Source organism: Amphibalanus amphitrite, unplaced genomic scaffold (assembly GCF_019059575.1).
Source record: "Amphibalanus amphitrite isolate SeventyFive unplaced genomic scaffold, NRLGWU_Aamphi_draft 000712F_arrow, whole genome shotgun sequence".
Classification (NCBI taxonomy): Eukaryota; Metazoa; Arthropoda; class Thecostraca; order Balanomorpha; family Balanidae; genus Amphibalanus; species Amphibalanus amphitrite.
The window spans coordinates 75,001-102,224 of NW_024882206.1; the positions used below are offsets into that span (position 1 = coordinate 75,001).

Consider the following 27,224-nt stretch of genomic DNA (forward strand, 5'->3'; position numbering starts at 1 on the left):
TAAAAGAAATGCGCTGAAAAATGCATGTTTTACCTGGGATACATGAGCAAAAAATACGGATTTTCCTATTCGCTCATCATTGTTATCCGTTTTTAATGCACATTTACTCAGCTCATGCATCCCCGGTCTATAAATAGATGAAAAAGTTAAAGATGCTAGTGTAACACGGCGGTTTCTCGTGCCCAGGGCGGGGCGCGCCAGTGTTGTTGTCGGCCCTTTCCAGAAGAGATGCTCTGCCGGTCCAGGTGTATTGTCTTACGAGCACAACACAGAGCGATGGTCAGCTACGGTGTCGGTCGAGACCGACGCAGAAACGCGTCCGGCGTGGTCTGAGGCTGGGGGTCTTCTCTACACAAGCACGCGGAGCAGATGGTATGTGTCCAGCGGCTGTGGAGCTCGGAGGTCTCCTCGAGCGAGAGAGAGCACGTCCGACGCCGATGATGGCTCTAGGTCTTCTGCCAGTCCCCCCGATCGGGTGACTCCAGCAGAACTCCCTACTCTAAGGGCGGTGGCCCTCTAACCCTGCGTGGCGACTTACTATTGGCCGTTCCATATATGGTTGCACAGTTGCGATTGGTCATCACCACGTCGTACGATCGAGAAGCATGCGTCACGTGAGTGAGAGCGTCACACGCTGGTCTCGTGGTCCTAAGTGCATCCGGCTACGCAACGTTGCAAAGACATCAGACGGCACTTAGCAGGCAGCGGCTGACTTCTAGGTATAGAGTCTCTAGAGCGCGTTTGACAGAAGACAGACTAAAAGCTGACGTTTGTAGATAACACACCGGCGGCGCGGCGCAGAGTGCTGGAGACGATGAGTCACGAGCGCGAGCGGAGAGCGGTAAAGGTAATGAGCGTTGAAATGCGAAATTGAAATATAGCCACCACGCAGGTATAACTAGACTACGAACTAATTAAGCCTAAACCCTTAGAAACATAAGAAGCGATTCACGAAGGACAAACATCAATAAGCAAATAACTAACGCACTTTACACACCTCCCCCACCCATGGCAAGAGCTTTGGCTAGGACAAAGCAGAGGCCGACGCCTGAAGGGCGAAGGACACAGCGAGGGAGTCACACGCAGAACACAAACACATCCGCGACAAGAACACAATACAGGGGCGGGAGGGCGGGAAGTGGCCGGGTGAACGCATTGAACGTCACTGAAGCACTTGTTGCGGTTCACGAAAACGGTTATCGTAGTCCATGACGTCAGTTATTTCGGCGGTGACCCGGATCGTGGGCCGTCGAGTCAACTGGTGACCCGGATTGCTGGTGCGCGGGGCACTGCACTTGGTAGCGCACGGCTGCGCTCGGGGTGGTGCACTGAGTAGGTCAGTGACCCGGATAGTTCCTCGGTCCATTGTGATGCAGGCCCGGTGCCATGCATACACAAACACACACACACACACGCACGGGGGAAAGGGGAATCAAAGAGGCCTCACACCTCTGGCGACAGCCGCAGAGACGACGTCGGTCGATGGCCGTACGTGGCCCGTCGCGGCATATCCGTTGTGGCACTAGGCTGAGCGCTGAGTGATGCCGGTGCATCGTCTACAGGGTCCATTTGCAGGCTCTGCTGGCTGCCCGGTGGGGCTGCTGGCGGGCCGAGCACAGGATGACGCTCGTCGAGTTCAATGGCTGGCTCACGAAGGTCTCGAGTAGCAGAAGCGGGGACAAAGCGGGGTAAGCGGTAGGTAGCCATGGAGCGAGGGCAGCAGTGTTTAATGCAGAAGCACATGCAGCAAGCGGCGAGAACGCTGATGATGATAATGAGTAGCCAAGTATAAGAGAATGCGGATGGTGTATCATCAATAACCTGTTCAAGGGGAAGGGCTTCGACACGATTGAAGTAGTCATCGGCTGGCATACCGGCGACGTGAAGCTTTGGTATAGACGAGACGTTAGATTGCAGGGCCGTTGGAATAGCAGTTGCCCAGTGCGAACGCCAGATTGGGACCAGGGAAGAGTCATTGGAGATTGTAAACGTATCATCGAAATCAGGGAAGTCGAGGTGGGTCTCACTAGCATAGTAAGGAGGGAGATATAGAGAGTCACTAGAAGCGGAGCATTCCATGGACAAGGTAAGAAGGCGAACAGGTGATGAAATGGATAGCGTGGTGCTATTGTATGGGCAGACGATAGTGATGGACAGAGGAGGGCGAGAAACTATCAGCCACGTGCCTCGGGAAAGGTAATGAGCTTTAGGAGCATCGTTCGTAGGGCGGACGATTGGAGCACAGAGACGAGAGATGGCCTGCTCGTCCCGACGGAAAAGAGCCACGACACACGAATCCGCATTTGCCGTGGAGTAAGCAGGTTCATGAAGGGGGCAGAACGGTTGCTTGATCAGAAGGCAGGCTTCGATCTCAGAGTCGACAGGCTGGATGTATTGCTGTCTGTTCTCTGATACAACCAGATAGCGGGGTTCGTTGGGAACATAGAGAAGGGAAATGTTATGGCTGTGAAGCGGGACCTGATAAGGGAAGAAGCGATAAACGTCAAACGCATGGAGCGTGTGGAGCAGTGGAATGTAGAAGAGGACATGAAAAGCATCTTCGACTGGGATGAGCTTGGTTTTGACAATGCGAACATAGTCGCGAGTAGCCGAAGGCGGGAAAGGCAGCGCAAAATGTGCCGGGAGGCTTTTGCTCACCTTACGAAGGACACGGTTGAGGTCACGTGAATGAATGAGGTCAGCGTGTAGGATTCCTACTTGAGCTAGAGCGAGTTTGCTAGAGAGCGACACCAACGAAGTATAAAGATGATTGAGGCTTCTAGTAACTTGTCTTACATTCTCTGCAAGGTCGGCTACGCGAAGCGATACTGTGATGAGTGCCTCTGCATTGTCGGCGGCTCTGATCAGCTTCAAATGCGATGTGCTCATCGAGCTCATTGCTGATTGTAGAGTACGGAGAGCTTTACGATTTTGAGAAGTGGCAACTCTAGTAGAATTAATGACGTTAAGCGTGCCGTTAAAAGTATGAGCCATAGCAACCTCTTTGGCATTGATAAGCTGGACGTTATGATCCAGATGTTTGATTTCACTTTCAGTGGCAGTTCCAAACAAAGACGACATTACGCTTCCAATGCCATCAATGAGTCCTCGCTTAACACGCTTGGAGCGTCCAGTCCGACGGATAGAGTTAGCCGAGCGTGCAGAGCTTCGTGGCTCAGGCATGGACAGTAGGTCACGAAATGTGTCGACGAGATGGTTCTCCTCTGTTTGCAGCTGACTAATGGAGTGAGACAGATGTTTGAGCGATACAGTCAGTGAAGCATGAGCGGGGTCAGCAGCGGTAGCATTAGTAGGCGGCGAGTGGTTAGCGAGCAGCGCTCTTGCAGTGCGGGAGAGCTCATTAGTAGCATCATTGATTTTACGGACATCTTTGCGATAGGGTTTCATGCTTATTGACAGGGTGATTGCCCATGAACTATAGCTTGGGTAAGTCTTGCCTAGCGGTATAAAGAGATGTCCGGGGTCAGTAGGGAGAGCGGCGCAATAAGCAATATCAATCACGTTTGTTACCGTGAGCAGCAGTAGCCATCGACTCAGCATCGTTGTGACAGCCATGGTCTGAAACACAACGACCGTTTATTACATTGAGCTGAGGAGAGCCATACTCAATGCATAAACTTTAAACAAAAGAGCTTACGGATCCAACCTGATGATTCACTGCGATCATGGTGAGTCATCTCTGCAAATGGCTGCTGAACTTCAACATCATTTGGACTGCTAGCTACCACTGCCAGGCAGTCAGTTCCCGATTGGACCTTAGGTCTTTTGTCTGGCGGGCACTCATCAAAACTGTCATTTCGTTTCCTTACGTAAGGTCTCCGTACGTACTCATACCCTTCTAGAGGCTCGTTCGTTTGAGCTCGAGACCTGAGGTTGTATCCATGTAGCCTCTGTGGTAGCGGCGGCAACTGACCAAGCTCTCCACTGTCCGGTAACGGTGGGGAGATTACAGTGGGGTCACCTAATGCTACTGAAGGGTTCTCAGGGCGAGGACCGTTGCCCTCTTCCTGGATATCTGGAGTGCCCTCTCTTGATTCATCTGTGGGGTTTGGTGTGCTCATAGAAGCAAACCAAGGTTGATCACCTAACGGTAACCTGGCCGCACGGAGCGGCTGCTGGCGAGTAGGCTCCTCTTCCGGACGGATACCTACCTGGAGGGGACGTTTCACTACATCGTAAACTCTATCCCAAACATCAGTTTCGTCCTTCCGACGTAGGTTCTCTGAATGTACTACCTTCGATTTGCCCGTTAACATGTTCTTGATGCAGTAGTTCTCAGGGCCTGATTTTGAAACTACTCGAAAATGGTTTTTCCATGGTAACGTGAATTTAGGAGTATCACCTGGTTGTACTGAAGGGTCAAAATAGTAAACAAGGTCACCGGGTGCAAAGTCTGAAGGGGTTGCGTTTTGTGCGATATGAGCTTTGTTTCGATCTCTAGCTTCCTGCATGTTTTCAACCACATGTGCGTAAGCATTATGCAAATGCTCGAACATGACTGGGACGTAGTCCTCGCCAAAGTACCGTAATCTAGGTTGCAGGAGCGTGTCGACTGGTAGAACGGGATCTCTACCATACATGATAAAGTAGGGCGAGTATTTAGTAGACTCATTCTTGCTCACCCTGTAAGCGCCTAAACATGGTTGTAAAACTTCATCCCATTTTGTTTGATCTTCGCTAATTTGTTTCCTAATCATGTCGTTCATGCACCTATGGAATCGCTCAGTCTTTCCGTTTGACTGGGGATGATAGCTGGACGTTCTGACCCGTGCAATTCCTAATTCGCGATTGACTAGGTCCAGGAGTGCATTGCAATATTCCGTACCTTGATCACTAATGATGGTTCGCGGGCAGCCATGCCTCGGAATAAATTCTTCCAAAAGTAATTTTGCAATGGTATTTGCTGATTTGTCCGGAATAGCCCATGCTTCTGGCCATCCGCTGAAGTGATCAACAATCGTGCATACATATTTGTTTCCTTTGTCTGAGACGGGAAATGGACCACACGTGTCTATACCGATGATTTCCATGGGAGCTGAAGGCATAGGCATGTCCTGCATTGGCCGTCTTTCTTTGTTGAGTCTTTTCCTGTTGCACGTGTCGCATGACGAGACATATTGCATGACGTCTTTCAGCATCGAGGGCCAATAGTACGATTTGAGCACTTTGTCAGTCGTTTTCTCGATTCCCAAATGGCCTCCAAAATAACCGTCATGAGCGCTCTGAAGAACTATTTTCCTAAACTCAGGTGGCAAAACGAGTTGGAGTTTAGTAAGCGGCCGGGTTTTCGTACTTTTCTCTATGTGATAAAGGAGTCCGTCGTCTAAACAATACCTCTGGCTATTTGGGTTGCTTTCATCGTTTGACTGGAGGTCCGATATAATTTGTTTCAATTCTGGGTCGTTCCGTTGTGCTTTACGTAATGAATCTGCGTCGATACCGTGATAGTCTAGTGGTTTTTGGTTGACGTCATTTTCGTCTGCGTCAATTTGTACCCGGTTGTCAACTACATTGACATCCATCGACCCTCCTTGCCAGTCGAGGTGCTCATTGTCGTTCAGTTCACCTGCTACTGGGGTATTGTGCAATCGCGACAGCATGTCGGCTGCTACGTTCTGAGGGCCGGAAATGTACTCGATTTTGCAACTGTATTCACCGAGGATAATAGCCCATCTTTGAATACGAGGATTTTTCATTTCACTCGTGAACAAATGCTTGAGCGGCTTGTGATCTGTATAAACGGTTATATCGGTACCAATGATAATCGGTCGGAGTTTTTCCAAACTATAAACGATAGCGAACGCCTCGCGTTCGATAGTAGGCCATTTGAGTTTTTGCTCCGAAAACTGGTGTGAAATGTATTGAATGACCCGATTTTGACCGTCATGTTCTTGCATCAAAACTGCACCTAAGGCGTACTGAGAAGCATCGGTGTACAGTTTGAAAGGTTTAGTTATGTCTGGGAAAGCCAAGATCGGGGCCTGGAGAAGTGCTTGTTTGATTGACTCGAATGCGCTTTGCGCTCCGGGCGTCCAGTGGAATCTAGCATGTTTCTTTGTCAATGCATTTAAGGGTTTTGCTAATTTACTGAAATTTGGAACAAACTTTCTGTAGTATGACGCCATGCCGAGGAAACTTCTGACATCTCGCACATTCTGGGGAGGTTGCATGTTTTGCATTGCTGAGACTTTTTGGGGGTCGACCGAAATTCCATCATTTGAAATGATATGACCTAAATAGTTGAGCTTGTCCTTGATAAATTCACATTTCGAAATTTTTAATTTTAGGTTGGCTTTTCGCAGCCTGGCGAATACTTCATCTAGGTGCTTCAGATGATCCTCAAGTGTTTCACTGAATACTATGATGTCATCTACAAACGCTAGGGCAAAATGACGGATATCTCCTAAAACAGCATTCATGCAATTTTGAAAAACGGCTGGCGAGCCAGAAAGACCAAAGGCCATCCGGTTATATTCGAAAATGCCTGCATCTGTGCCAAAAGCAGTCTTTTCTTTGTCCTCTTCTCTGATAGGGATTTGCCAAAAACCTTGCTTCATATCCAGACAAGTGCGGAACTTTGATTTTCCGAGCGCAAAGAATATGTCGTCAGCCGACGGGATGCTTGCAGCTGGCCTGACCGTAATAGCATTCAATTTTCGAAAGTCTACACAAAGTCTGAGAGAGCCATCCTTTTTGGGGACCAACAGAACAGGTGACATCCACGGTGAATTGCTCCGGCGGATAACATTTGCAGCTAGCATGTCCTGAATTTGCTTTTCTAGCGCCTCTCGATAAGCGAGTGGCGGTCGCCTTGGGGCCTGGTATGTTGGCGGATGATCTTGCGTATTGATCCTCATTTCTGTCACGTTGGTCATGGTCAATTCTGTATCTTTTTCAACAAATATATCCATGTTACCGAGTAGAAGCGTTTTCAATTGGTCTCTTTGATCGTCTGGGATGTGGTCTAGCTTGAATGAACGAATTTTATCCTCTGAGCTTTCTTTGACGTTCTCCTCTGTTTTCGATATTGATGAAATGTTTGGTTCAAGTTCTGAATCGGCAATTTTTGTAGCTACTCCAATAACTTGTCCTTTTCTGAAATGCAAATACCGACCCGTTTCGTTCACAATTGCCCAGGGGATATGGCGGTTTTTTGAGAGCTTGACAACGGCGTTTGGTAGCAGAATACCTGGTTCGTTTTCGAAACACGGAGACGAGGGGAGCTGAGTAACGACGAAGCCTTCACCTGGTTTATTTTTCTTTGTGATCGCGCATTTCACCTGCAAGTCCGAACGAGGGAAGACGTCTACGTCCTCCGCGAGTCTCACTAAATTTGTTTCTTTAGTACTCTTTCCTTGTTTCGTTTTGAGTGGGTACACATACCTTCCGATGATCATGGTTTGGTTCTCAAAGTCTAGCAGCGCTTTCCTAGCATTCAAGAAATCGATTCCCAAAATCATATCATGGTTGAAGCCGTCTACTACAACAAAATCATGATACATGCGCACCTTTCCAAGAGTGATTCGTATTTTGACTGATCTGGTTGGTTTCAGTTTGTGTCCAGAGGCTGACACGAGGGTGACTTTTTGTTTTTCAGCTGGTCTCACCAGCGACGGTTCCAGTAATTCCACAAATTTTTCACTAACGAGCGAGAGCTGCGAGCCGGTATCCAAAAGTGTATGAAAGGGGTGCGTCCCAATAGAAATGTCAACATACGGGCAGTTCTCGTTAATTTTCAAAATTTGTGCGGTCTCTGTACCGCCTGTCGCTGAATCAGTGTGAGGCCTTACATGTTTCCCGGCTGCGGTTGCCCTCTGCTTGGCCTACCTTGCTGTTGGTTTTGCGGTTGGTTTTGCGGACGCTGAGCAGAAGCGTTCGCTGTCTGTCGCTTAAAACAGATACGTTGTACATGGCCTATAAGGCCGCAGTAGTAGCAGATCGGCCGGTGATCGGACGTCCATTGATAGACCGGTTTGGTCCTAGAGTTCTGTCTAAAATTACCAGGGTTCTGACGCTGTTGGCCCGGCTGAGTGGGCTGTCGTTGGAAGAACTGGCCCGGGGGCGGTTGATTGACCGGTGGTGGGTAGCTCTGATAAGCGCTCGGTTGTTGATAGCTTTGATGGACCTGTGGTCTGACTTTGAAGGAATCATCACTGCGCCTGACTAGAACTTCTAGTAGATCTCTGACCTCAGACAGGTCGCTATTTTGCGCGGGGGGCTCGGGAGCAGGTGTCATGGCATTGCAGTCCATCGGTTCTGGTTTTACTTTCGAGTGGTCACGATAAGTGGCGAGTTCTGTCATCAGTTTAATCTGATCCATGGCTATGTGATACGCTTCTGTCGGAGTCTTTGGTCGGCGGGTCGCTATTCGTTCCTGAAGCTTTCTGTCGGTGATGCCATTGATAAATGTCCTTGTGATCGTCTCTACTACACTGGACTCGTCTATTTTGTCCTTGTATGCACGTCGGGAGAGTGTCTGAAGTCGCTCGGCATAGAGAGGGATGGATTCGTTTGGTCTTTGTACAAACGTCTGGAGCTTTTGTTTGGCCGTGTCTGAGTCATCTAGATAGTGATAACGTTGGGTCATGAGAGTTTTGAGGGATGCCCAAGAGTCAACAGACGAAGATACTTCATGAAAGTAATCAAGAGCTGTGCCTTTAAGCGTTTGACTAGCGGCCCAAAGAGTTTGTTCCTCGTCACCTTTTAGCGCAAGGTATAAGTTGTCCATTTCAGCTAGCCATTCGGTAAAATGCTCACCACTTGTGCCATCAAAATGATGTTTGCCCGACACCGACTGGTTAGTCATGAGTTGATTCTTTAGAACACCGAAACCTTGCATCATTGCATTGATCATTTGGCTTGAGGAAGCAGAAGCGGGTGCATGCGAGCGAGACGTTTCGTTTTGAGCCATCATTGAAGCGACAAGAGCCAGAAATATCAAAGATAGAATGGATAATTTGCGTTACGTTAATATTAAAAGGAAACAAGAAAAATTAAAATTAATATCAAGTGCCACTCGGGAGATGTCGAGACGTACCTTTGGTTGGTGTCACCGAAGATGGGATGTTCGCCAGTTCACTATCACTTTCACTTTCACTACGCGCCGGGCGGACTGTTTCGATTACGCGCAAGAGTCTGGTTCGGTAGCGCTGGGTGTTGAGCGCCTTTGAAGTCTCTCGATGAAGTTGTTCTCGTAGAAAAGCGTGATGAAGTTGATCTCGTAGAAGAGCGTCGGTTGACCTCTCTGATGACGTCAGTTGACCTCGTTGGAGAGCGCGAGTTGAACTCTCTTTCCTGTTAAACTTTGTCTCGATGACGAGAGACGGTCGGTTGGAGTTATCAGCGGCTTAGATCGAGCGCTGGTTGAGATGGCTGCCGTATAACTCGGGCAGATTGGGGCCTGACTGGTACAGTTCCGATTTCAGAACCCTTTATGACTGGTACTGGTACAGGTACTTGTACCTTGGATTGACACCGATGAAGATAAACGATGCCGAGCTTTGGCGTACTCACTTTTGGAGCGCTATTGTTCAGCGGCTCACAGTGAAGTGTCGGTCGTTGTAGTAGCCGTGAGAGCTGGCTGGTAGCAGCTGGAGCGCAGCAGCGTTGAATAGGTGCTCGTCAGCGGCAGAGTTCGTCAGCGACAGAGTTCGTCGGAAGAGTCGGCGCACGGAGAAGCAGATGGACGTGAGAAGACGGCTTCTTCGGCAGGTTCGATCCGACGTCAGCGGCACCAATGTAACACGGCGGTTTCTCGTGCCCAGGGCGGGGCGCGCCAGTGTTGTTGTCGGCCCTTTCCAGAAGAGATGCTCTGCCGGTCCAGGTGTATTGTCTTACGAGCACAACACAGAGCGATGGTCAGCTACGGTGTCGGTCGAGACCGACGCAGAAACGCGTCCGGCGTGGTCTGAGGCTGGGGGTCTTCTCTACACAAGCACGCGGAGCAGATGGTATGTGTCCAGCGGCTGTGGAGCTCGGAGGTCTCCTCGAGCGAGAGAGAGCACGTCCGACGCCGATGATGGCTCTAGGTCTTCTGCCAGTCCCCCCGATCGGGTGACTCCAGCAGAACTCCCTACTCTAAGGGCGGTGGCCCTCTAACCCTGCGTGGCGACTTACTATTGGCCGTTCCATATATGGTTGCACAGTTGCGATTGGTCATCACCACGTCGTACGATCGAGAAGCATGCGTCACGTGAGTGAGAGCGTCACACGCTGGTCTCGTGGTCCTAAGTGCATCCGGCTACGCAACGTTGCAAAGACATCAGACGGCACTTAGCAGGCAGCGGCTGACTTCTAGGTATAGAGTCTCTAGAGCGCGTTTGACAGAAGACAGACTAAAAGCTGACGTTTGTAGATAACACACCGGCGGCGCGGCGCAGAGTGCTGGAGACGATGAGTCACGAGCGCGAGCGGAGAGCGGTAAAGGTAATGAGCGTTGAAATGCGAAATTGAAATATAGCCACCACGCAGGTATAACTAGACTACGAACTAATTAAGCCTAAACCCTTAGAAACATAAGAAGCGATTCACGAAGGACAAACATCAATAAGCAAATAACTAACGCACTTTACACTAGCAGTAAGACTTTCGTACCCGTCTTGTTGAATGTAAGCTTCACATCAAGGAGACAGAATTCCGACAATCCGTGATTCGTCTCAAGCATTTCGAAGAAATGTATAAGCAAAATTGTCACCATGCATCTCGTGTTTCTAAGCCGATGACGGATCGACGGCTTACAAATATAAGATGAATGGCGTTAATTGCATATTTACTTATATACATGATCCTGAGCTTATTGACAAGCTCATCAGTCATCATAGTTCTGAAAAGATCCCAATATCATCAATTATGCCAAACATACTGATGTTCCACTGTTTTCTTGTCATCTCTGGTAATTGGTTTGCAGTTCTTCTAGGGAAAATCACAACATCGGATCATTGGCAATCATGGCCTTGAATAGATGACTGTGAATAGAAGATCAAGGGCTTATATAAGTGAATGGGTTGCCATTTATGTGAATTAAGTGTTCTTTGAAGAATCAATCGCTGTGCGTTCCTCCTGGTGCTGGTTCGTGGAACGTCAGAGTGAAAGTCAAAGAGAAAGTCAAAGGGAAAATAATAGAGAAAGGGCAATAAATTACTCTTACAAAAATAGTTTTCGGTCATCGCCCCATCTTTTTCAGACAAAAATAGTTTTCGGCTATCGCCCCATCTTTTTCAGACAATTAGGCATCCTGTAATTGAGCAATATTGCGTTGATCGTTCTTACTTGGATGCAGTGAGCACAAGATTATAAGTTGCAAAATGGAATTAGTTGATCTTCACAATCAGAAATCCATACTTCGGGTAATTTCCTGAGTTACATATGTACGAGTATATCGAATAAGGATATCGAATAAGAGCAGGCGCGGATCCAGGGGGGCATCTAGGAGCCCAAGTCCCTCGCCTATCGAAAAAATGCCGCCCTTCGCCGTTCTAGGTGGCGGAGTGCGGCATTTTTTTCGATAGGCGGTGGAGCGCATTTTACGGAAATAAGTGTTTCTTTTCAGCAATTTCATAATATCTGGTAATGACTCTCTGAATTTATATCTAATCCTCAGAGTATGTTGCTTCTCTCCCTGAAGTCAGAGTGCCGCCGCCTCAAGTCGAAGTGCCGCCCCGTAGTGAAGTGAGTGCCGCCCCGTAGACGGAAAATGTGCCGCCCCTGTGTTGACTGCTCCCATCCCATGAAACTCCTGGATCCGCCCCTGAATTAAAGTTAAATGTATGACTGTGCCAGCGGCAAGCAAGTCAAGAACCATGTTCTCATTTCCTCAGGTCTAGGACATTCGTGCACAGATCACGTTTCAAAATTAAAAATCCCTTTCTGGTTCCCCATCGATGCTAAACATCGTTTTTTATCATTACTATTCCACTCACATAGCCAAACAAAACAAAACTGCCACACAAACAAATAACCCATGCCTTATCGCCATAAATCCACCCCAAACACAGCTTCCCGAGTCATGGCGGCCATATTGGGACAGTCAGTCCGACCCGCATCAGTTTCTCGATTTGTCTCGGTCCATCAGATATTCATGTATCTCGTTTGGACTCAGCCGGCCATGACTGCCAAAGTAGGTCAAGGTCAGTAGTGGTTCGGTCATGTGAACTGCGCTTTATATGCCCGTGTGATATATGGCCGCTGGCAGAGCATAGCTTTGGGAATTTCGGACGAAGTAAAGCCGGGTTTAGACGTGGAGTATGCAAATGTTTGGTGGTTGTGGGATTTCCGGTCAGTTTCACATGTTGCTGTGTCCCGTGCCATATCCTTTGGCGTCTGTTTTTTTTTTCTTCAAATGCAGGAACGATGAAGCTCCGTCCTGAAACTGGCGGTGAACGTGGATTCATTGTTTTGTGTACCCATTGGTTGAGGGAGCTGTCTGCATAATAGGCATATATTAGGTGTGATTTTATTTTTAGTCGTGCCTGTAGCTTGACTTTCAAGATTTTACATCTGAAATGGTGTAAACAGTAGGCACAATGGCGAATTTTACATTTCCCTTGTGATAAATAAACAAAGAACATTTTCCATTCCAAAAACAAACAATCATCGCTCCACTGAGCCAGAAACGCACTCAGTGAAGTACGTCACAAAAGTGATTTTATTTCGTTCCGTGTAAACCGGGCTTTGTTCAGTGTTGTTTGTATACCACCCACGAGCGATTCAGCTCTTCCTTTCACATTAGACTCGCTCGCTAGTTCCGCCACGTCCGAAGCCAATTGTTTCCACTCGCTTCCAAATCAGAACACGCGCCATTTGGCGACGAGGCGCCTCCCGGTGCCGCCAGTAGGGGCTAAGTTTAGCGCCGCTCAGGCGGTAAATGACCCTTATCGAACGAGACACTACTGATCAATCACCAGAAAAAGTCGGTCTGGCTCTCCGACAAATTTGACCGTGACGGAGCAAATGTTTGGCAAGGGTCCCGTTCAGGTTACTTAGAGCGTGGCTTGAGCTCGCATTCCAACTGATCTGATCTTTGGTGACCAAGACGGTCTGTCGGGTGGAGAGAGAAGAGGAAGGAAGAGGAAGAGAGAGAGAGAGAGAGAGAGAGAGAGAGAGAGAGAGAGAGAGAGAGAGAGAGAGAGAGAGAGAGAGAGAGAGATTTGGGGACTAGTAACTCATGCGACATCGTGAGATTATCTGTTAGGCATGCTGAGATAGTATAACGGTCCTGTTGAAAATAATCAGCATAACACCACAGTGCTTTGAGTTAGATACATATCATGTTAGAGCATCAGAGTGGAGCATTTAAAGGTAGTGTGCCAGCTTTCCTGGACCGTATGGAGTTAATGGCCCAGATAAGGAGAACCGGATTTTTGGAACTTATCCATACCTACCTTCAAAACTCATGGAAACGTCTTAAATTCTTCAAGTTTTGAGTACCCCAGTGCGAAATTCGCCCCGACGGGTTGTCGGTCGTACCCCAACCACATTTCACACCACTATGAACAATAAATGCACACACTGAAATCGCTATTACCGATAGGCTCATCCAATCAAGTTTAAATAAACCCGTTCATCATCATCTCCTGCGGTTTCGAACACGCCTGTTAGGTGGTGCGGTAGACAGCGCCCAAAGCCAGGGCCCCGGTAACGTGAGGTAGCCGAGTCGGGGCAGCGTGCGCTGACCCAAGCCGGGGCCGCGCGTCCTCCCGGTGTCAAGTGATAGCCCGGGGCTGCCCGCGGGGATGCGGTAGACCGCGCCCAAAGCCGCGGCCCCGGCTTGGGTCAGCGCACCGTTCCGTGCTTCTATCCTCAGGATACTGAAATCCTTCTCCTCCACACCGCAACCCCCCTCCGGACTGGACAGGCAACTTTATCTCATGCGGGCTGCTCCCTTGGAGCGGCACCGCTGCTCCCGAGGGAGCGCACCCCGTAGCCGGGTGCAGTGAGTGCCTTGGGGCTGGGTGGCTTGTCCTCTGGACGGGCTCAGCCCCGGCGACTCACTAGGGTGCCTGCCCAGACCAATGTCTCCCCCTATATCCTATCATCCTCCCGGCTCTGAAATGGTCTTACTGGACCGAAAGGGCCTAACCAAAAAAAAAAAAAAAAAAAATGGGTCAGCGCACGCTGCCCCGACTCGGCTACCTCACGTTGCCGGGGCCCTGGCTTTGGGCGCGGTCTACCGCAGGTGGCTTCTGCTCATACTTTGTGGTGCGGTGGTGGTGCGTCGGGCCGCGCGCTCTGACTTCGGCCAAGAAAAATGCGTCAGCTGATCATTGTCATTTCTGCCACTTTCATGTGGTGAGATGGGGTCATAACTTTAGAGACGGCTGTTTCATATCAATTATTTTACATAAAATAATATTTCAAACCATAAATTAATGTTCGACAGCCAAATTAAAGAAACAATACCAATACAAGCTTACAGTTTAAATTCGACATTGTGTTGTCTACGATTAGACAGCTGATAACTCATTCCCGTACGTCGTAACTCTATAATGACCTTTGCTTATTGTCACATGTGCGCCGCATTCGCGATTGTTGCCGACGCCTGTTTGCAGGTCAGCCCACTACAGTTGTTATACATATAAAAAAAACGATAAACTTTTAGGCAAAAAAAGCACTATTTTAGGCCCATTTTTGATTTTTTTGCGATATTAGGTAAAAACAGAAGCTTCTTATCCTAGGAAAAATAAAATGGGAAATCATTGGAAGGTGGCACACTACCTTTAACGTGTCCCTTCCTACAAATCCCGTGCGCGATTCACCACACTACTTGACTGCAGCCACACCAGTAATAAGGCCGTCTTGCCAGTACCAGTAGGGGAGACCCGGGAGATATGGGCCCCCTGGAGGTATGGGCCATCGCAGTTTGAAGAAGTGTTGCGTATTTTTACACATTTGACGGCGTTAACTGGTACCAGCCATTCCGTTATACATCCCACGTGATTTTCAAAATCTTCGTCAGTCTTCTTTGGCAATGAGCGGTGATAAAGCGTTTTTGCCCTCTTCGAGTAAAATACGGTACATACAGAAAAATCGTGATAGATTTGAACCAGGCTCGTTTTAGGTTGTCAGATCATCGCTAACATAAAGTTTAAAGCATGCAACTTAAGACTGGATAGACAATTTGAAACTTTCTTGCAAGATTATGAGCTGAGACGATATGCACATTTTAGCGTCCTAGCCGAGAGGTTCGGGCCACCCACCGGCCGTTGATCCTAAGTAAATAAAAAGATGCTTTCATTGAATGCTTCCGTCAATAAGTTTAATTTTTGTCGCGCAAGGTCGAAAATTTAACTTCAAATTTCATTCAAACAGAAAAATATTATTGATCTTATTTTATGGTGCATGCTTGAGTTTACCAAAATACATATGGGCCAAAGTCACATCCATGAAGTAAGCTGTTGGCCGCTTATGCGGTTCCTGGGTTCTAAAGGCCGCCCCACACTGGACCTCGCATGCGGGTTGCGAGTTTGCGGGTTTTGAGTTTGCGGGCATAATACTAATTCATAGAGTGATTAGACCGTTCTTTATGGCAACTTCATGAATGCAGTGAAGCCGGTACACCTTCAGAAAATTACACATAGTGGCAATATCAGCGCAACGAACCAAAATTCGGCTCCAACGAAAAACCCGCAAACCTCGCAGAACTCGCAGACCTCGCAGCGAGGAAAATCGAAAGTTGACTCAAAATCAACTATTGGAATGCGATGCAAGGTCGCTCGCAAGCTAAAAACATACAGACTCGCCTGTTAGATGGTAGTGTGGGTCACTCAGCTTAGATTGCATGATTTGAACTTGAATAAACCCGAAAACCCAAAAACTCGCAACCCGCATGCGAGTTCCAGTGTGGGGCGGCCTTAAGAGAGATCAAGGTAGGTACCAGCTACGAGTATTATTTTCATTGTCGAGAAAAGAATATGAAACGTGGCACCGGCCCATACCTCCCGGGCCATGGTCCATACCTCCCGGTGTATTTTGATGGATCGAAAAAGCACATGATTTATTGAAAGTTATCTCGAGACAAAATAGTTTATCCAAGATGCCTAATATCAGGCACACGTTGCAGGCGAAAGGCAATTTCACGTACACAGAGTGAAAAACCGGGTCTAGCCACTGCCCACTGGAAGAAAATTGCCTTTTCACAAAACCGGCCCATACCTCCCGGGTCTCCCCTACTACGGCCGACTTGTTTTGCTCTATTGAGTGTAACTGTTAGTTTTAGTGAGTTTTAGTGTTAGTTTTAGTTTTAATTGAGTGAGTGTTAGTTTTACTCGTTTGAGAGCCGAAAGCAAGTGATCACGAGTGCCTACTCAAACTGTCATGCCACCGACCAAAGCGTCTCAGGGTCCAAGCCCCAAGGTGTGCACCTCAGGTCTCAGGATCAAATACGGCACAGAGTACGTCGAAGCCTTGTAAACCAGACTGAATAGTCACCGAGACACATCCAACTGGCACAGCACAGATATGCATTCCTCGGTATGATAATGGATAACGTGCTACTGAGATTTATACTGGATAAATGGATGGGTATAAATCGTTCATCGTGAAAACTGTTGTCAATGCTTTGGTGATAAATTTTGAATAACATTTGACAAACGATCAATGGCTCGGGATAACCACAATCAATCAATATATGCATGCAGTTGTTACTTTGGAGTTATGTTCCTGAATGAAATTTCACACCAAATAAAACTCACACTAAATTCATCGAACACCATCAGTCAACAACCCAGCACAAAGGCCACGTGTCATTTCGAATAGCTGAACTTTGTCAAATACCCCCCCCCCCCACTTCGGCAAGCCTGACTCTTCAAAGACGCAATGAAAGGAGGCTCACGTAACATCCTCAATAACCCATGGAAGGTCATGGCGGCCGTCTGAAGAATGGCAGCACGTACCAAGTGGTCTTCTAGGAAGCTGGATATTATATTTCAGCGTTTTCTATGTAGGCCAGTGCATTCGCTGTGCATGCACAATTTTGCCTGTGTTACTTTATAAATTTGAAATATACTCCGGTGTATGTAGTGAAATGCTGTGGTGGATGTTCAAACAAAAAATGCACAAGAAGGTGAGAATCAGACTGCAAACGAGATGAAATATCTCAATGCCCCAACTAATCCCAATGCTGCATTTGGGAATGACGATTTGTTTTACATCTGACTGTAGATCTACACTTCTGACAGCTGTAGGGCTGGTGATCACGATTGTCTGATCAGAGCACAGCCCAGGGAATCTTTTCAACCTATCGCGCAGCAACGTGTGCCTTAACAAGGCACACGTTCTTATATCTAAGCAAGCAATTCACACAACACTCAAGTTTTGTTGTTGAGTAAGGAAACACATTGAAACTGCTGTCGATTTCCAGGCAAGTCCTCAATCCTCCGTTATATAGGTATACAGGGTTGGGCAGATAAATTGGGACAAAATACATATTTGCATTCAGAACACCATAGCTTAGAAATTTGTAAACGTAGGCATTTCAAATTTGGATCACCTATTGTCACACCAATTTTACACATTTATCACCAAATATGGTCACCGTGGTCCACCCGCATCAGTCCTTATCGGTGCCTGGACTGGCCGCACGCGCGGCGAGATCTCCCGTCTGAAATGGCTCGTAATTGTAGCCAACTGGCACTGCTGAGACTCACCACAGTCACATGGGGACGTTCGTTAGACTCACCCGCAAAAACGCCCCAGCAACCAGAACTTGTGTGGGCTGAGGTTTAATGAGGAAGGGGGCATTTTCCCTTGGGTACAGTTTGCGGGATCCTCCGTTTCAGATTTTGTATTTAATTTACTGTATGCCGGGGAGCTGACTCCTCGAAGAGCATCACTCCATGCAGGATGTTGCCTTCTTCCATCTTGTTGATTCGAACTGCCGGAATAATGGTTATGGTACGCTGTAATGGCGAACCCCCTCCCGATTCCGTAAAATGAGGGGGCCCCACGTGGCCGTCAGAAGTCACCGAGTGAAATGCCATCACCGAGGTCTGCTGCATGCTTTTTGGAACTAAGATCACGTCTTCTGAGCTGGTTGCGATGTTTCATGGTGTTTGCGCTTGTTCATATGTTCGGTTATGGGGATACCATCGTCGAAAAAGACCTGCACGTGCTTGCTCGCTTCTCCAAGCCCTTCAAGAGGAAACAATCTTTTTAACGTCACAGCTGCTTCAACATCTATGTTAACAGGTTGATATGCATCAATGCATAAGAGTACATGTTTGAGGTGCTGGTATATCGCTTTCTCATGGCGCGGCTAGCTTCGTTGTAAGCTCGCGCCACTGTTTTCGCGAGGATCCTCTGATTTAACTGAAATTTGCCTTTTAGCCCCCCTGGAAAACCGGGGGAGCGGCCGGTGTCAATACAAGAAGTATGTAAGGATGAGTCAACATCTTCTCTTCCTCCAACGTTTACGTCTGTTCGATACACACTACTTTCAGCCATTTGATGGAGCATAATTAGAGTATTGGCATGCATGTGCGCGCGGACTAAGTTGACAGTGACTTGCCTAAGCCCACGTTCTGTGACCAGCCGACTCAAAATTACAACGCAACCTGCATAACATGGAAAAGTATTCATTAGCCTATATTTATGTTCAAAAATTATCTTAATCTCTAGAAAAATAGTCGTTTTAGAGGAAGTTGAAATTTGTCCCAATTTATCTGCCCAACCCTGTAGGTAAAGACTGAATGCAAAGACTGTAAAGTCTATATGCAATTATTATCGGGCGACAATTTTATATTGCAGTAAACGATCATCTCATAAACTCTAAAATTATTATTATCGGCCCAAACGATCTATTGTTGAGCGCATTGCAGTGCATTCCTATTTTCCACCAGAATTATCTTCACCCGTGCAGAAAAGAAACATTCCCTCTTCGCCACCTGGCCAAGTGTAAAATAAACACTGAACGGGAGAGATTCGAAATCACATCAGCTAACACGCCGCGGTTGCGATTTTTCGCTCCACGGTGCAGAAAAAGCATTCTGGCAGAAGGGGCTGACCATTTCGATAGAAAAGGTAGACTGCGCCACAACATGTTTCTCTGACTTGAAGCCATTGTTGGACCTGACCTGACGAGTGGACGCGTTCGAACCGGCAAGACTGTTGGAACGGAAGGGAAGTTGTGAATTGGCTGAACAAAGAGAAGGGCGGGGGGGGGGGTTATTCTAGGAGATATGGCGGCATAGATAGTAGAATGAAGGTGACTGGTAGATCTGGTTGGTCTGTGTAGGCATGGTTTATGAGTGCCTCCGTTTATGAATCGTTATCCCACGTTTAGTTATGGGTTAGTTACGACTATTAGTGTAGTTTGAATCTTTCTATGGAAACATTCATCGCGGACTGGTACTGAGTGTCACCTACGACTGAGTATCACGACACTATAATGACTATGACCACGTTTCCATGGGCATCACTGATCCGGATCAGTAAAAATGGATTAGCTAATCCAGTATAGTTAGACAATATATGAAAATGAAAATAAGGGATTAACTGATTATGTATTATGTAAGCCTAATCCACTTGGAATTATACCTATCATGTACCTGAGAGTTCGAGAAATATATGACGATTTGAATTGGCTGATCCGAATCAGTGATGCTCATGGAAACAGGGTCTATGTAATATGTATATCTGATTGTCACTCTCGAATTCCGCTCAGCTACCTCAAGTGAAACTCCATCTACCCACAAATGTGCGGCATTCAAATATCCACCGGCACACCGCCGGTATTTGACATCGTCCGCTGGGGGAGGCAGGCTGAACACAGGGAGGGGAGGGGAGGGGGAGTGTACGCAGAACGCCTGATGGCTAAAATTAAAATATCTGGTCGTGTGTGTCAGATTCCGAGGCCACCAGTCATGGCAGGTGACCTTTAAGCACCGTTGGTAACGCATATGCGCTAAGTGTGAAATATTAAATATTTGGTAAAATTATTCAAAGGATGTCAAATTTTGGTAAAAAAAAACAAATGGCCTTGATAAAATGATGACTGGTGAGCCACAATGCATAACCGTTATGGTGATAGCAGCATTTGAACACAGTCCCTTCCATACCTCTCTCCCTCCTCTCCTATCCCTGCCTTCCATCCCTTCCCAACTTTCCTTCCCTTTCTCCCTCCCTCCCCTCCCTTCCCCCATCTCACTTACTTTGCGCAAATCCGTTAAACTTGCACCAGAATGCTCCCAAGACGAACATCGGCTCGCTGAGATTATTCACCAGATGTACCCACATACAAAACAGCACGATGCAGATATCGGCTGCTGCCAGATTCACCAGGTAGGCATTTATGGCGCTTCTCATGTGGGAGTTTGCTGCAGAGATGGCCACGACGCTGAGATTGCCGATGAGGGAGACAAAGAAGACGATGCCGTACGCGACCATCTGGGGAAGAGAGATAAATATTACGTCATTGGGGTGGTGGTGGGAGGGGCTGGGGCTGAGGACAAAGAAGACGAGGCCGCACGCGACCATCTGGGGAAAAGACAGAAATATGACGTCATTGGGGTGGTGGTGGGAGGGGCTGGGGCTGGGGACAAAGAAGACGAGGCCGTACGCGACCATCTGGGGAAAAGAGAGAAATATGACGTCATTGGGGTGGTGGTAGTGGGAGGAGCTGGGGGGGGGGGGGTTAAATCATGATGCTGGTTGTGATAGGATTGTGAGCTATAGCTAAGTGTATTTGGAGAGAGTGAAATTGTGTCACTAGAGGTAGTGAAGGTTCAGGGATGTGAGACTGCCGAGTGTGGGACGAAGGTAATTGGTGACATCTTGGCAATGAGTTCATAACTGGGAAGTTATTGGTGATTCAATATCACTTATCACGATGGCTACCTAGTAGGTAAAAAAGATTGCTAATTGAATTGAGAAAGGAACGAGCAAGCGAAGGAAGGATAGAGGGAAAGAAAGCCGAGACAAGTGAAGCTAAATTTATGCTAACGTTATAATTATTCACAGAAAAATAGTATTTCGTTAGTGTATATGCCAGCGCCAAACGACTAGATATCTCAGCTCTTTCCAGTGAATGAGCCATTTTATTATGCCTTGGATTCTATAAATTTAAAATATCGTATAAGCGGCAACGTACTGGCGTGATAACGCATGAGGTATCTTACTGGGCTTTGTTGCTATACGCTGTTTCTTTGCCTTTCACAAAATACTGCTCAACCAATATACCGAGAAAATATCAAACACAGAGAACTTCTGTCGAAAGGCCAATATACATTACTGCCATCCCCAGGGATGTGCTAGACAAGACACGCTATGATGTGACATTTATGAGAAAGACAGCAGAAAGAGATAATAAACTCCGGACCCGGTATCTGATTAGTGACGCAGATAACGGAGCTTTGTTGTCAGCTGCATATGACAGGGCAATTATTATTACATAAGTTGTTTTACTAGCGGTATTCGAAATGATTGAGAATATGCCTGTGAGATGTGAGATTTCATTTTAGAAATACATATAAGTAGATATATTTACAAGCTATTGCCTTAACGACATGCAAAACATTTATGCTTATCAGATAGGAATAAGATATCTGTAATTTAATATGAATATAACTCATTAACTCTTCCCATCATTAATGCCTCTAAGAGTAGAGACTAGAGAGAGAAGAAACAACCTGTAAGTTTCACCTCACAATTTACACCACGCATTGCTATGTCTAAATCTCAATCAACCATTTTTCCAAATTCATCATAACTATCATCCCCGTCATTCCGTAACCTTTTACTTCTCTCCCTGGGTTGATCTCGCCACATGCTTCAGAAAGAATCCGACATTTGCGTTTCACCTCCAGCATCCGCGATAAGCCTTCCATTCATATCCACGTGCACGCGGTATTACGTTCAGGGGTTCCTACAGTGGGTCGAACAGGAAATTGTAAGACGAAGGGACGGGACTTCGCTGAAAGGATGGCCATAGATGTTGAAATGAATTTTGAATGGACAGAGACTAGTTAAACAGAGAAAATGTTATGTTTAACGTGGCTGCATTTATCTTTTATCCACGTATCCGTTGGCATCCCACTAAATTTAATTCTCTCATATAAACACAGTTCACAATAAAGGGAATCAAATATGTCAAAAAAACTATATTTTCATCTCGCTCCATGGCCTATCTTCAACTTCTAAAAGATCAACGCATCCATTTCCTCTTCCGTGATTTAATGTTCCTCCTTTTCACGAGACTTCAAAGGGTTACCGGGAGATAAACAAACTTGACAGGATGCTGAAGAGCTGGTTCATATCAAACAGAGCGTATAAAGCCAGGTTCATGCTGCTCGTTTTAATTAAAGGCCACTTCATACTACATGAAGTGAGTCGAGGACCTTGGAACTTGGAAGTGGTTGCTACACTAACCGCTTCAGAGGTCAAGAGTCGCTACTACAAAAAAATGACCATGAAAGACCTTTTCAGTTACAGGCTATTGCGTCATTATATTTACTAGAGCCCATAACCGTAAATTAATTGGAAGCCGTCCCCATTCGCCCTAGGTATATCGTAAACTCAGTAAATGACCTATCCCTTGGCTACAAGCAAAATAAATGCACCAATCGATGTTTGATCGAACGATCTTTGAAACGGCGTGAATCACGTCTAATACTAGATGCCGGCAGCGCTCTTGCGTTGCCTTGGGCCAGAATTGGAGGAACGGTACTGAGGGCACACACCGGACCAAACCACCGAAACCCAGACTGAGCTTGGACTGAGCGGACTGAGCTTGGACTCGCCAGGACTCGCTTGGACTGAACCTGAAACCAGCCGAAACATCCCAAAAATGCTTGGAAGCACGTGAAATTTGTGTGGATATCTACCTACAGTACACGTAAGATATGAATTAACTGCACGTGCATAGTTCATGTCTCAGGCACCCCAGTGCAGTCATTTTCATAACATCCTGTAGCGTGTGTCTAGTTCTATCAGTATACCGACTTTTGTGTCGCTAGATCGACGTTTCCCGGGATCAGAGGATCCCTCGTCAAAACCGTTATCCGCCCCCCGCACGCGCAGCTTGCACCCCTCTGATATTATTTCGCCGGAATGTCATGATCAAATGTATTCTTCTTATGACCTGCAAGTTTTGAACCAGTTAGAGCTGCCGTTTACCCTGCAGGTGTGGCAACGTACGAAGGGGTGCAATCGGCTTGCACGTGCATAGCTCATGCACCACAGGGTTTAGCTCAACCAAATGTGCACTATTTTGGAGGCCTTGCCTGGGACTACCATTGAACCGATTTTGAGGTCGATAGCTCAAGATTTCTTTGAGCCAGAGGACCTCACGTCAAAACGGTTTTCCGCCCCCAGCACGTGCAGCCTGCACCCCTCGCAGACGGTGACCCCCCTGGAAACTGGTTCAAGGTGTTACCGATGTGTCCCGCCAGTGTGGCTTTGCCCGTGGCCTCGGGTTGACCTGTAGCCTTGACAAAAAATTTCGTGTCACCGAAACTTTGAAGCGGAATAGCATGTGCCACGAAGCACCGAGCGAACCGAGGCCAGCACCAAAAGTTTACCTCGCCGGAGACGAATCAAACGGTCCCACTTTCGTCCCGATCGGTCCACCCATTTTGACTCCAGGTCCAAAAAAGCTTGGACAAACTCACTCACATACTCACATACTCACTCACTGACAAACAGGTTCAGCCGAACTTTTTTTCAGCGACCCACCAATGGGAATTTCCGGATGCAAAAGCATGCTATCGCATGCTTTTGATCCTCCAATTCTGGACAATATCTTAGACCGATAAGTTGAATTGCCCCTTTCTACAAAAGCTACATTTCAATTGCTGATGCTGCATCGATCAATCCGTCCCTGACAGAGCCTTTAAAGTGAAGGATTTCTGATCAATGAGTCACGCGTTACCGAAAATAGAGCCGTTTGTCTAAAGTGGTGTTCATCTCGAGCAATCCCACACATCTGCTGAACTAGCCTGAGTTCATCAAATCGTTTTAGCGGCGTAAACCCGGCTTCAGTCGATAGCATTTTGGTGGACGTGTTTCAAAGTGTAGGATAGTGTGCTTAAAGCTCAGACTACACTGTCAGCGTTTTTTTCGGTTTCTGCGTGATTTCGGTTTCCGCGTTTTTACGGTTTCTGCGTTTTTTCGTTCCGGGCGGCCGCCGAGTGGACGCTGTTGTTTATAGCATAGTGATGGATAAGTGATCGAATTAATTAATTATTCATGTTAAATATTATTGTATTTTAACAAAATTATAATTGAATAATTGTTTTAAATATTTTACAACTAACCAAAATATATTTTCGATCATAATCATTTGTCAGCTTAGATACAATTTTCTGTATTATCATATTTGAAGTAGAATGAAGAGTTTTGAAGCATATCTTGTCTTCTTTAATCATGAATTACACCATTTACATCATTTACTTTTGAAACTGTTCCATCGTCACAATATTATCAGCAACAATCACTTCTAATCATTCATCACTAAAACGAAATCCCGCAGAAACCGAGAAAAAGTTCACAGCTCTGAACTTTTTTCGGTTCCGACTCGTCGGTTTTTGCGGGTTTTCGTCCCACGGGACGCCAGACTGGCAGTGTAGCTTGCGCAATGCATTCGCTATGAGGCGAACTTGACGACGCGAACCGAAATCCTGCAGAAACCGAAAAAACGTCGGAATTCATGCTAGTGTAGCTTAGGCTTAACACTAATATAGTGATATCTGGTACTGCGATGCTGCTAATTATGTACACCATGGTTGTAATTAAACTGAGGTTATTGCGATTTGATATTCCAAACTTGCTCGGTAGAGTACCGTTCATTATGAAATTTCCCAAAGTACAGATTAATTGTTGAAATTTTAATTCTCTCATCATGTAAATGTAATCAACTGGAAGTGGCTTTTGCTGTTTCTGTGTTTCTGTTTGCAAAATGCATGACTTTCTGGAGTGGGCCGGCAGCTCGAGCCGAATAAATTTAATCTCCTGCCAAATAACCTGGAATAAAATCTCATTTCCGTGTTCTGTAAAAGTGCTGTTCGCAACAAGCATATGGGGATGCAATCTGGAAACCCAATCGTGCATTATCATATTTCTAGAAGGAAAATAATCGTTATGATCTATATTACGCAGAATTTGGTAGTGATGAAAATCATTATAAGAGTTGGTGATCTCAATGCTAGTCAGAATTGTTTTGGATAATGACACTATTTAGCATTTAATTAGCAAAACACAATCTTGCATAGGAGTATGCAAAAAAACTGCAATACACAGCTCGGCCCCCCTCAGAGCTGCAACTCCTAAATTTGTATCAAGTTCTCAAAATTTATCCGGTCACACAAAGCGAAAACTGATTTTTACGAACTTCTGCCTACCAATAATCCTTGGAATTGTAATCCTTATTATTGCCGGCTCATATACTCATTCATTAACAATCCCGTCCTTTTGTGGAATACTGGAATACTGGAATATCGGTATGATTTGGTTTGGAACTTGTAAATATTAAATTTCGTCTCATCACCGAAGCACAGCCGCCGAGGTTCGGTAATCAAATTTCGCTGACGCCTCATCCATATGCATTATGGCATATGCATCCAATGTTTGCATTGCTGACGTCACTAATCCATATTTCTGACGTCACGAATTCAAAATGCGGAGCTGATATTGCAGGAAACGAAAAACATGTCAGGGCGAAGTGGCACGAGTTATAGTTAGATTGAGGAGAGCTAATTTCTAAAGCTTTTTTTCTTTTCCTGGAAGGTTATTCAATTGAAACTTTGCGAAAACATGAAAAACAAACGGTTTATTTTCAGGCATGAAAGAAAGACAAGAAATACTATGGAAGGACAGACAGTTCACGATGAAGATAGCAGCATTTTCTTTTAAGTTGGAAGAAATGTCAGTGTTAAAAGTAGCATGTAAGAAAATCGTAAGGCAACGTTGAGTATCTTATGTACCGTGTTCCGTAATATCGATCTTAGTTTAATATTTACCTTTTAACCCGAATTTCCTAGAATTACATATCACTTAAACATAAATCTCGCCCCTAACCAGCCTCTTTGCCCCCTTCCCCACCATCCCCTCCCACCCCCACCCCAGACCCAGTGACCTTGACCTGACCTTGACTAGATCGGCAGTACTGAAGTCCAGCGGATCATACTTCTGTGGGTACGAAAAGTTGGCGAACTCAAACCCTCCAAACATGTTTGTAGTTTCATTCGCGCACATGTCTTCGGGGGATGCGGATTCCATGGCTGATGACACGTGGTGACTTCCAACACGTGGTGGTACGTGGCACTGTTCACACGTGTTAGTGCTCACACGTGGAGATCTTGGGGCGATGTTCACAAGAGATGTGTTGTTACGCGCGGCATGTCCTGCTCTTGGCGTGTTCACACGTGCGGGCAACTTTCGCACGTGGTATCGTTCACACGTGGCAAGTTTCACTCCCGTTGCGTTTGAATGAATGTTTAGGCGTAGCGGCGGCCGGAGATCTCATTCATCAGAAACAGATAGAGTTTTTGAACGCTGACGTTGTGTCGTCTCTGTTGATCCCGTAAATGCTCTGACAAAAAGAAATAAAGGAGAAGATGAAAATGATAAGGGATTTGACAAAATCAATCAGCTGGAGAGTATTTGTGGTTCGGCGTCTAATTTGCCTTTTTTCAACAGCCACAGATGCTGCTAAAATATCGTAATGAGTCTCAACTCGTGATCACTTTTCTGTCAGTAACCGCAATCCACCGCCTCCTTCCGTTAAACGCCACCTGACGTCAAGTCAATTCCACGTCACCAACCGTGATCCGTTTCACCACCAGAGTTTCATCCTTCCATCAGAGCCACTTCCGTCAGTTCACAATACTCCCGTATCATCACCAAATAGTTTCGATAACCACCGTCCTCCTCACTCTGTCCACTCTCCACTCTCTCTTTCTCTCTTCCTCTCCCCTATGAGACGCTGTGAATCCTCACTGTCCAGAGTCTCGGCCACAAGTCGGGACGCGACACGACCTCCTCCTCCGACTGCCCGAGGACGTATGGATACGGAGCCGGGTCCCGAGGTGGGATGACCCCTCCGCTGGAGAGGGGGGCAGCCGACGGTCCTTGGAGCTGGGGAGGGGAAGGAGAGAGAGGGGGAGAGAGAGAGGGGGAGAGGGGAGCTGGAGAGAGAGAGAGAGAGAGAGAGAGAGAGAGAGAGAGAGAGAGAGAGAGAGAGAGAGAGAGAGAGAGAGAGAGAGAGAGAGAGAGAG

The 27,224-nt window shown here is 46.7% G+C and overlaps 2 protein-coding genes across 3 annotated transcripts in view; both read right to left on the reverse strand.

Annotated features, from left to right (window-relative positions):
- Positions 1-27,014, reverse strand: part of LOC122365043 (QRFP-like peptide receptor) — an 81,809-nt gene extending 54,795 nt beyond the window's left edge. The window contains exons 1-2 of one of the 2 annotated variants that reach the window (XM_043335924.1): positions 26,095-27,014; positions 20,166-20,400 (exon numbers count right to left, since the gene is read on the reverse strand). In XM_043335924.1, coding sequence (XP_043191859.1) covers positions 20,166-20,400; positions 26,095-26,226 — 367 coding nt within the window. In that variant the 5' untranslated portion in view covers positions 26,227-27,014. The remainder of the gene's footprint in view (positions 1-20,165; positions 20,401-26,094) is intronic. The other variant, XM_043335925.1, reaches the window with a different exon arrangement.
- On the reverse strand, positions 220-9,785 carry LOC122365042. The gene is made up of 2 exons (XM_043335923.1): positions 9,059-9,785; positions 220-3,579 (listed from the first exon to the last, which is right to left on the reverse strand). The coding sequence occupies exon 2, from the start codon at positions 3,574-3,576 to the stop codon at positions 1,444-1,446; it is 2,133 nt and encodes a 710-aa protein (XP_043191858.1). The 5' UTR covers positions 3,577-3,579; positions 9,059-9,785; the 3' UTR covers positions 220-1,443.
- Positions 27,015-27,224: the final 210 nt, after the last annotated feature.

What these genes read in the sequence shown, in the direction of transcription:
- LOC122365042 (XM_043335923.1), bottom strand. Translation starts at nt 3,576, where the DNA reads ATGGCTGTCACAACGATGCTGAGTCGATGGCTACTGCTGCTCACGGTA.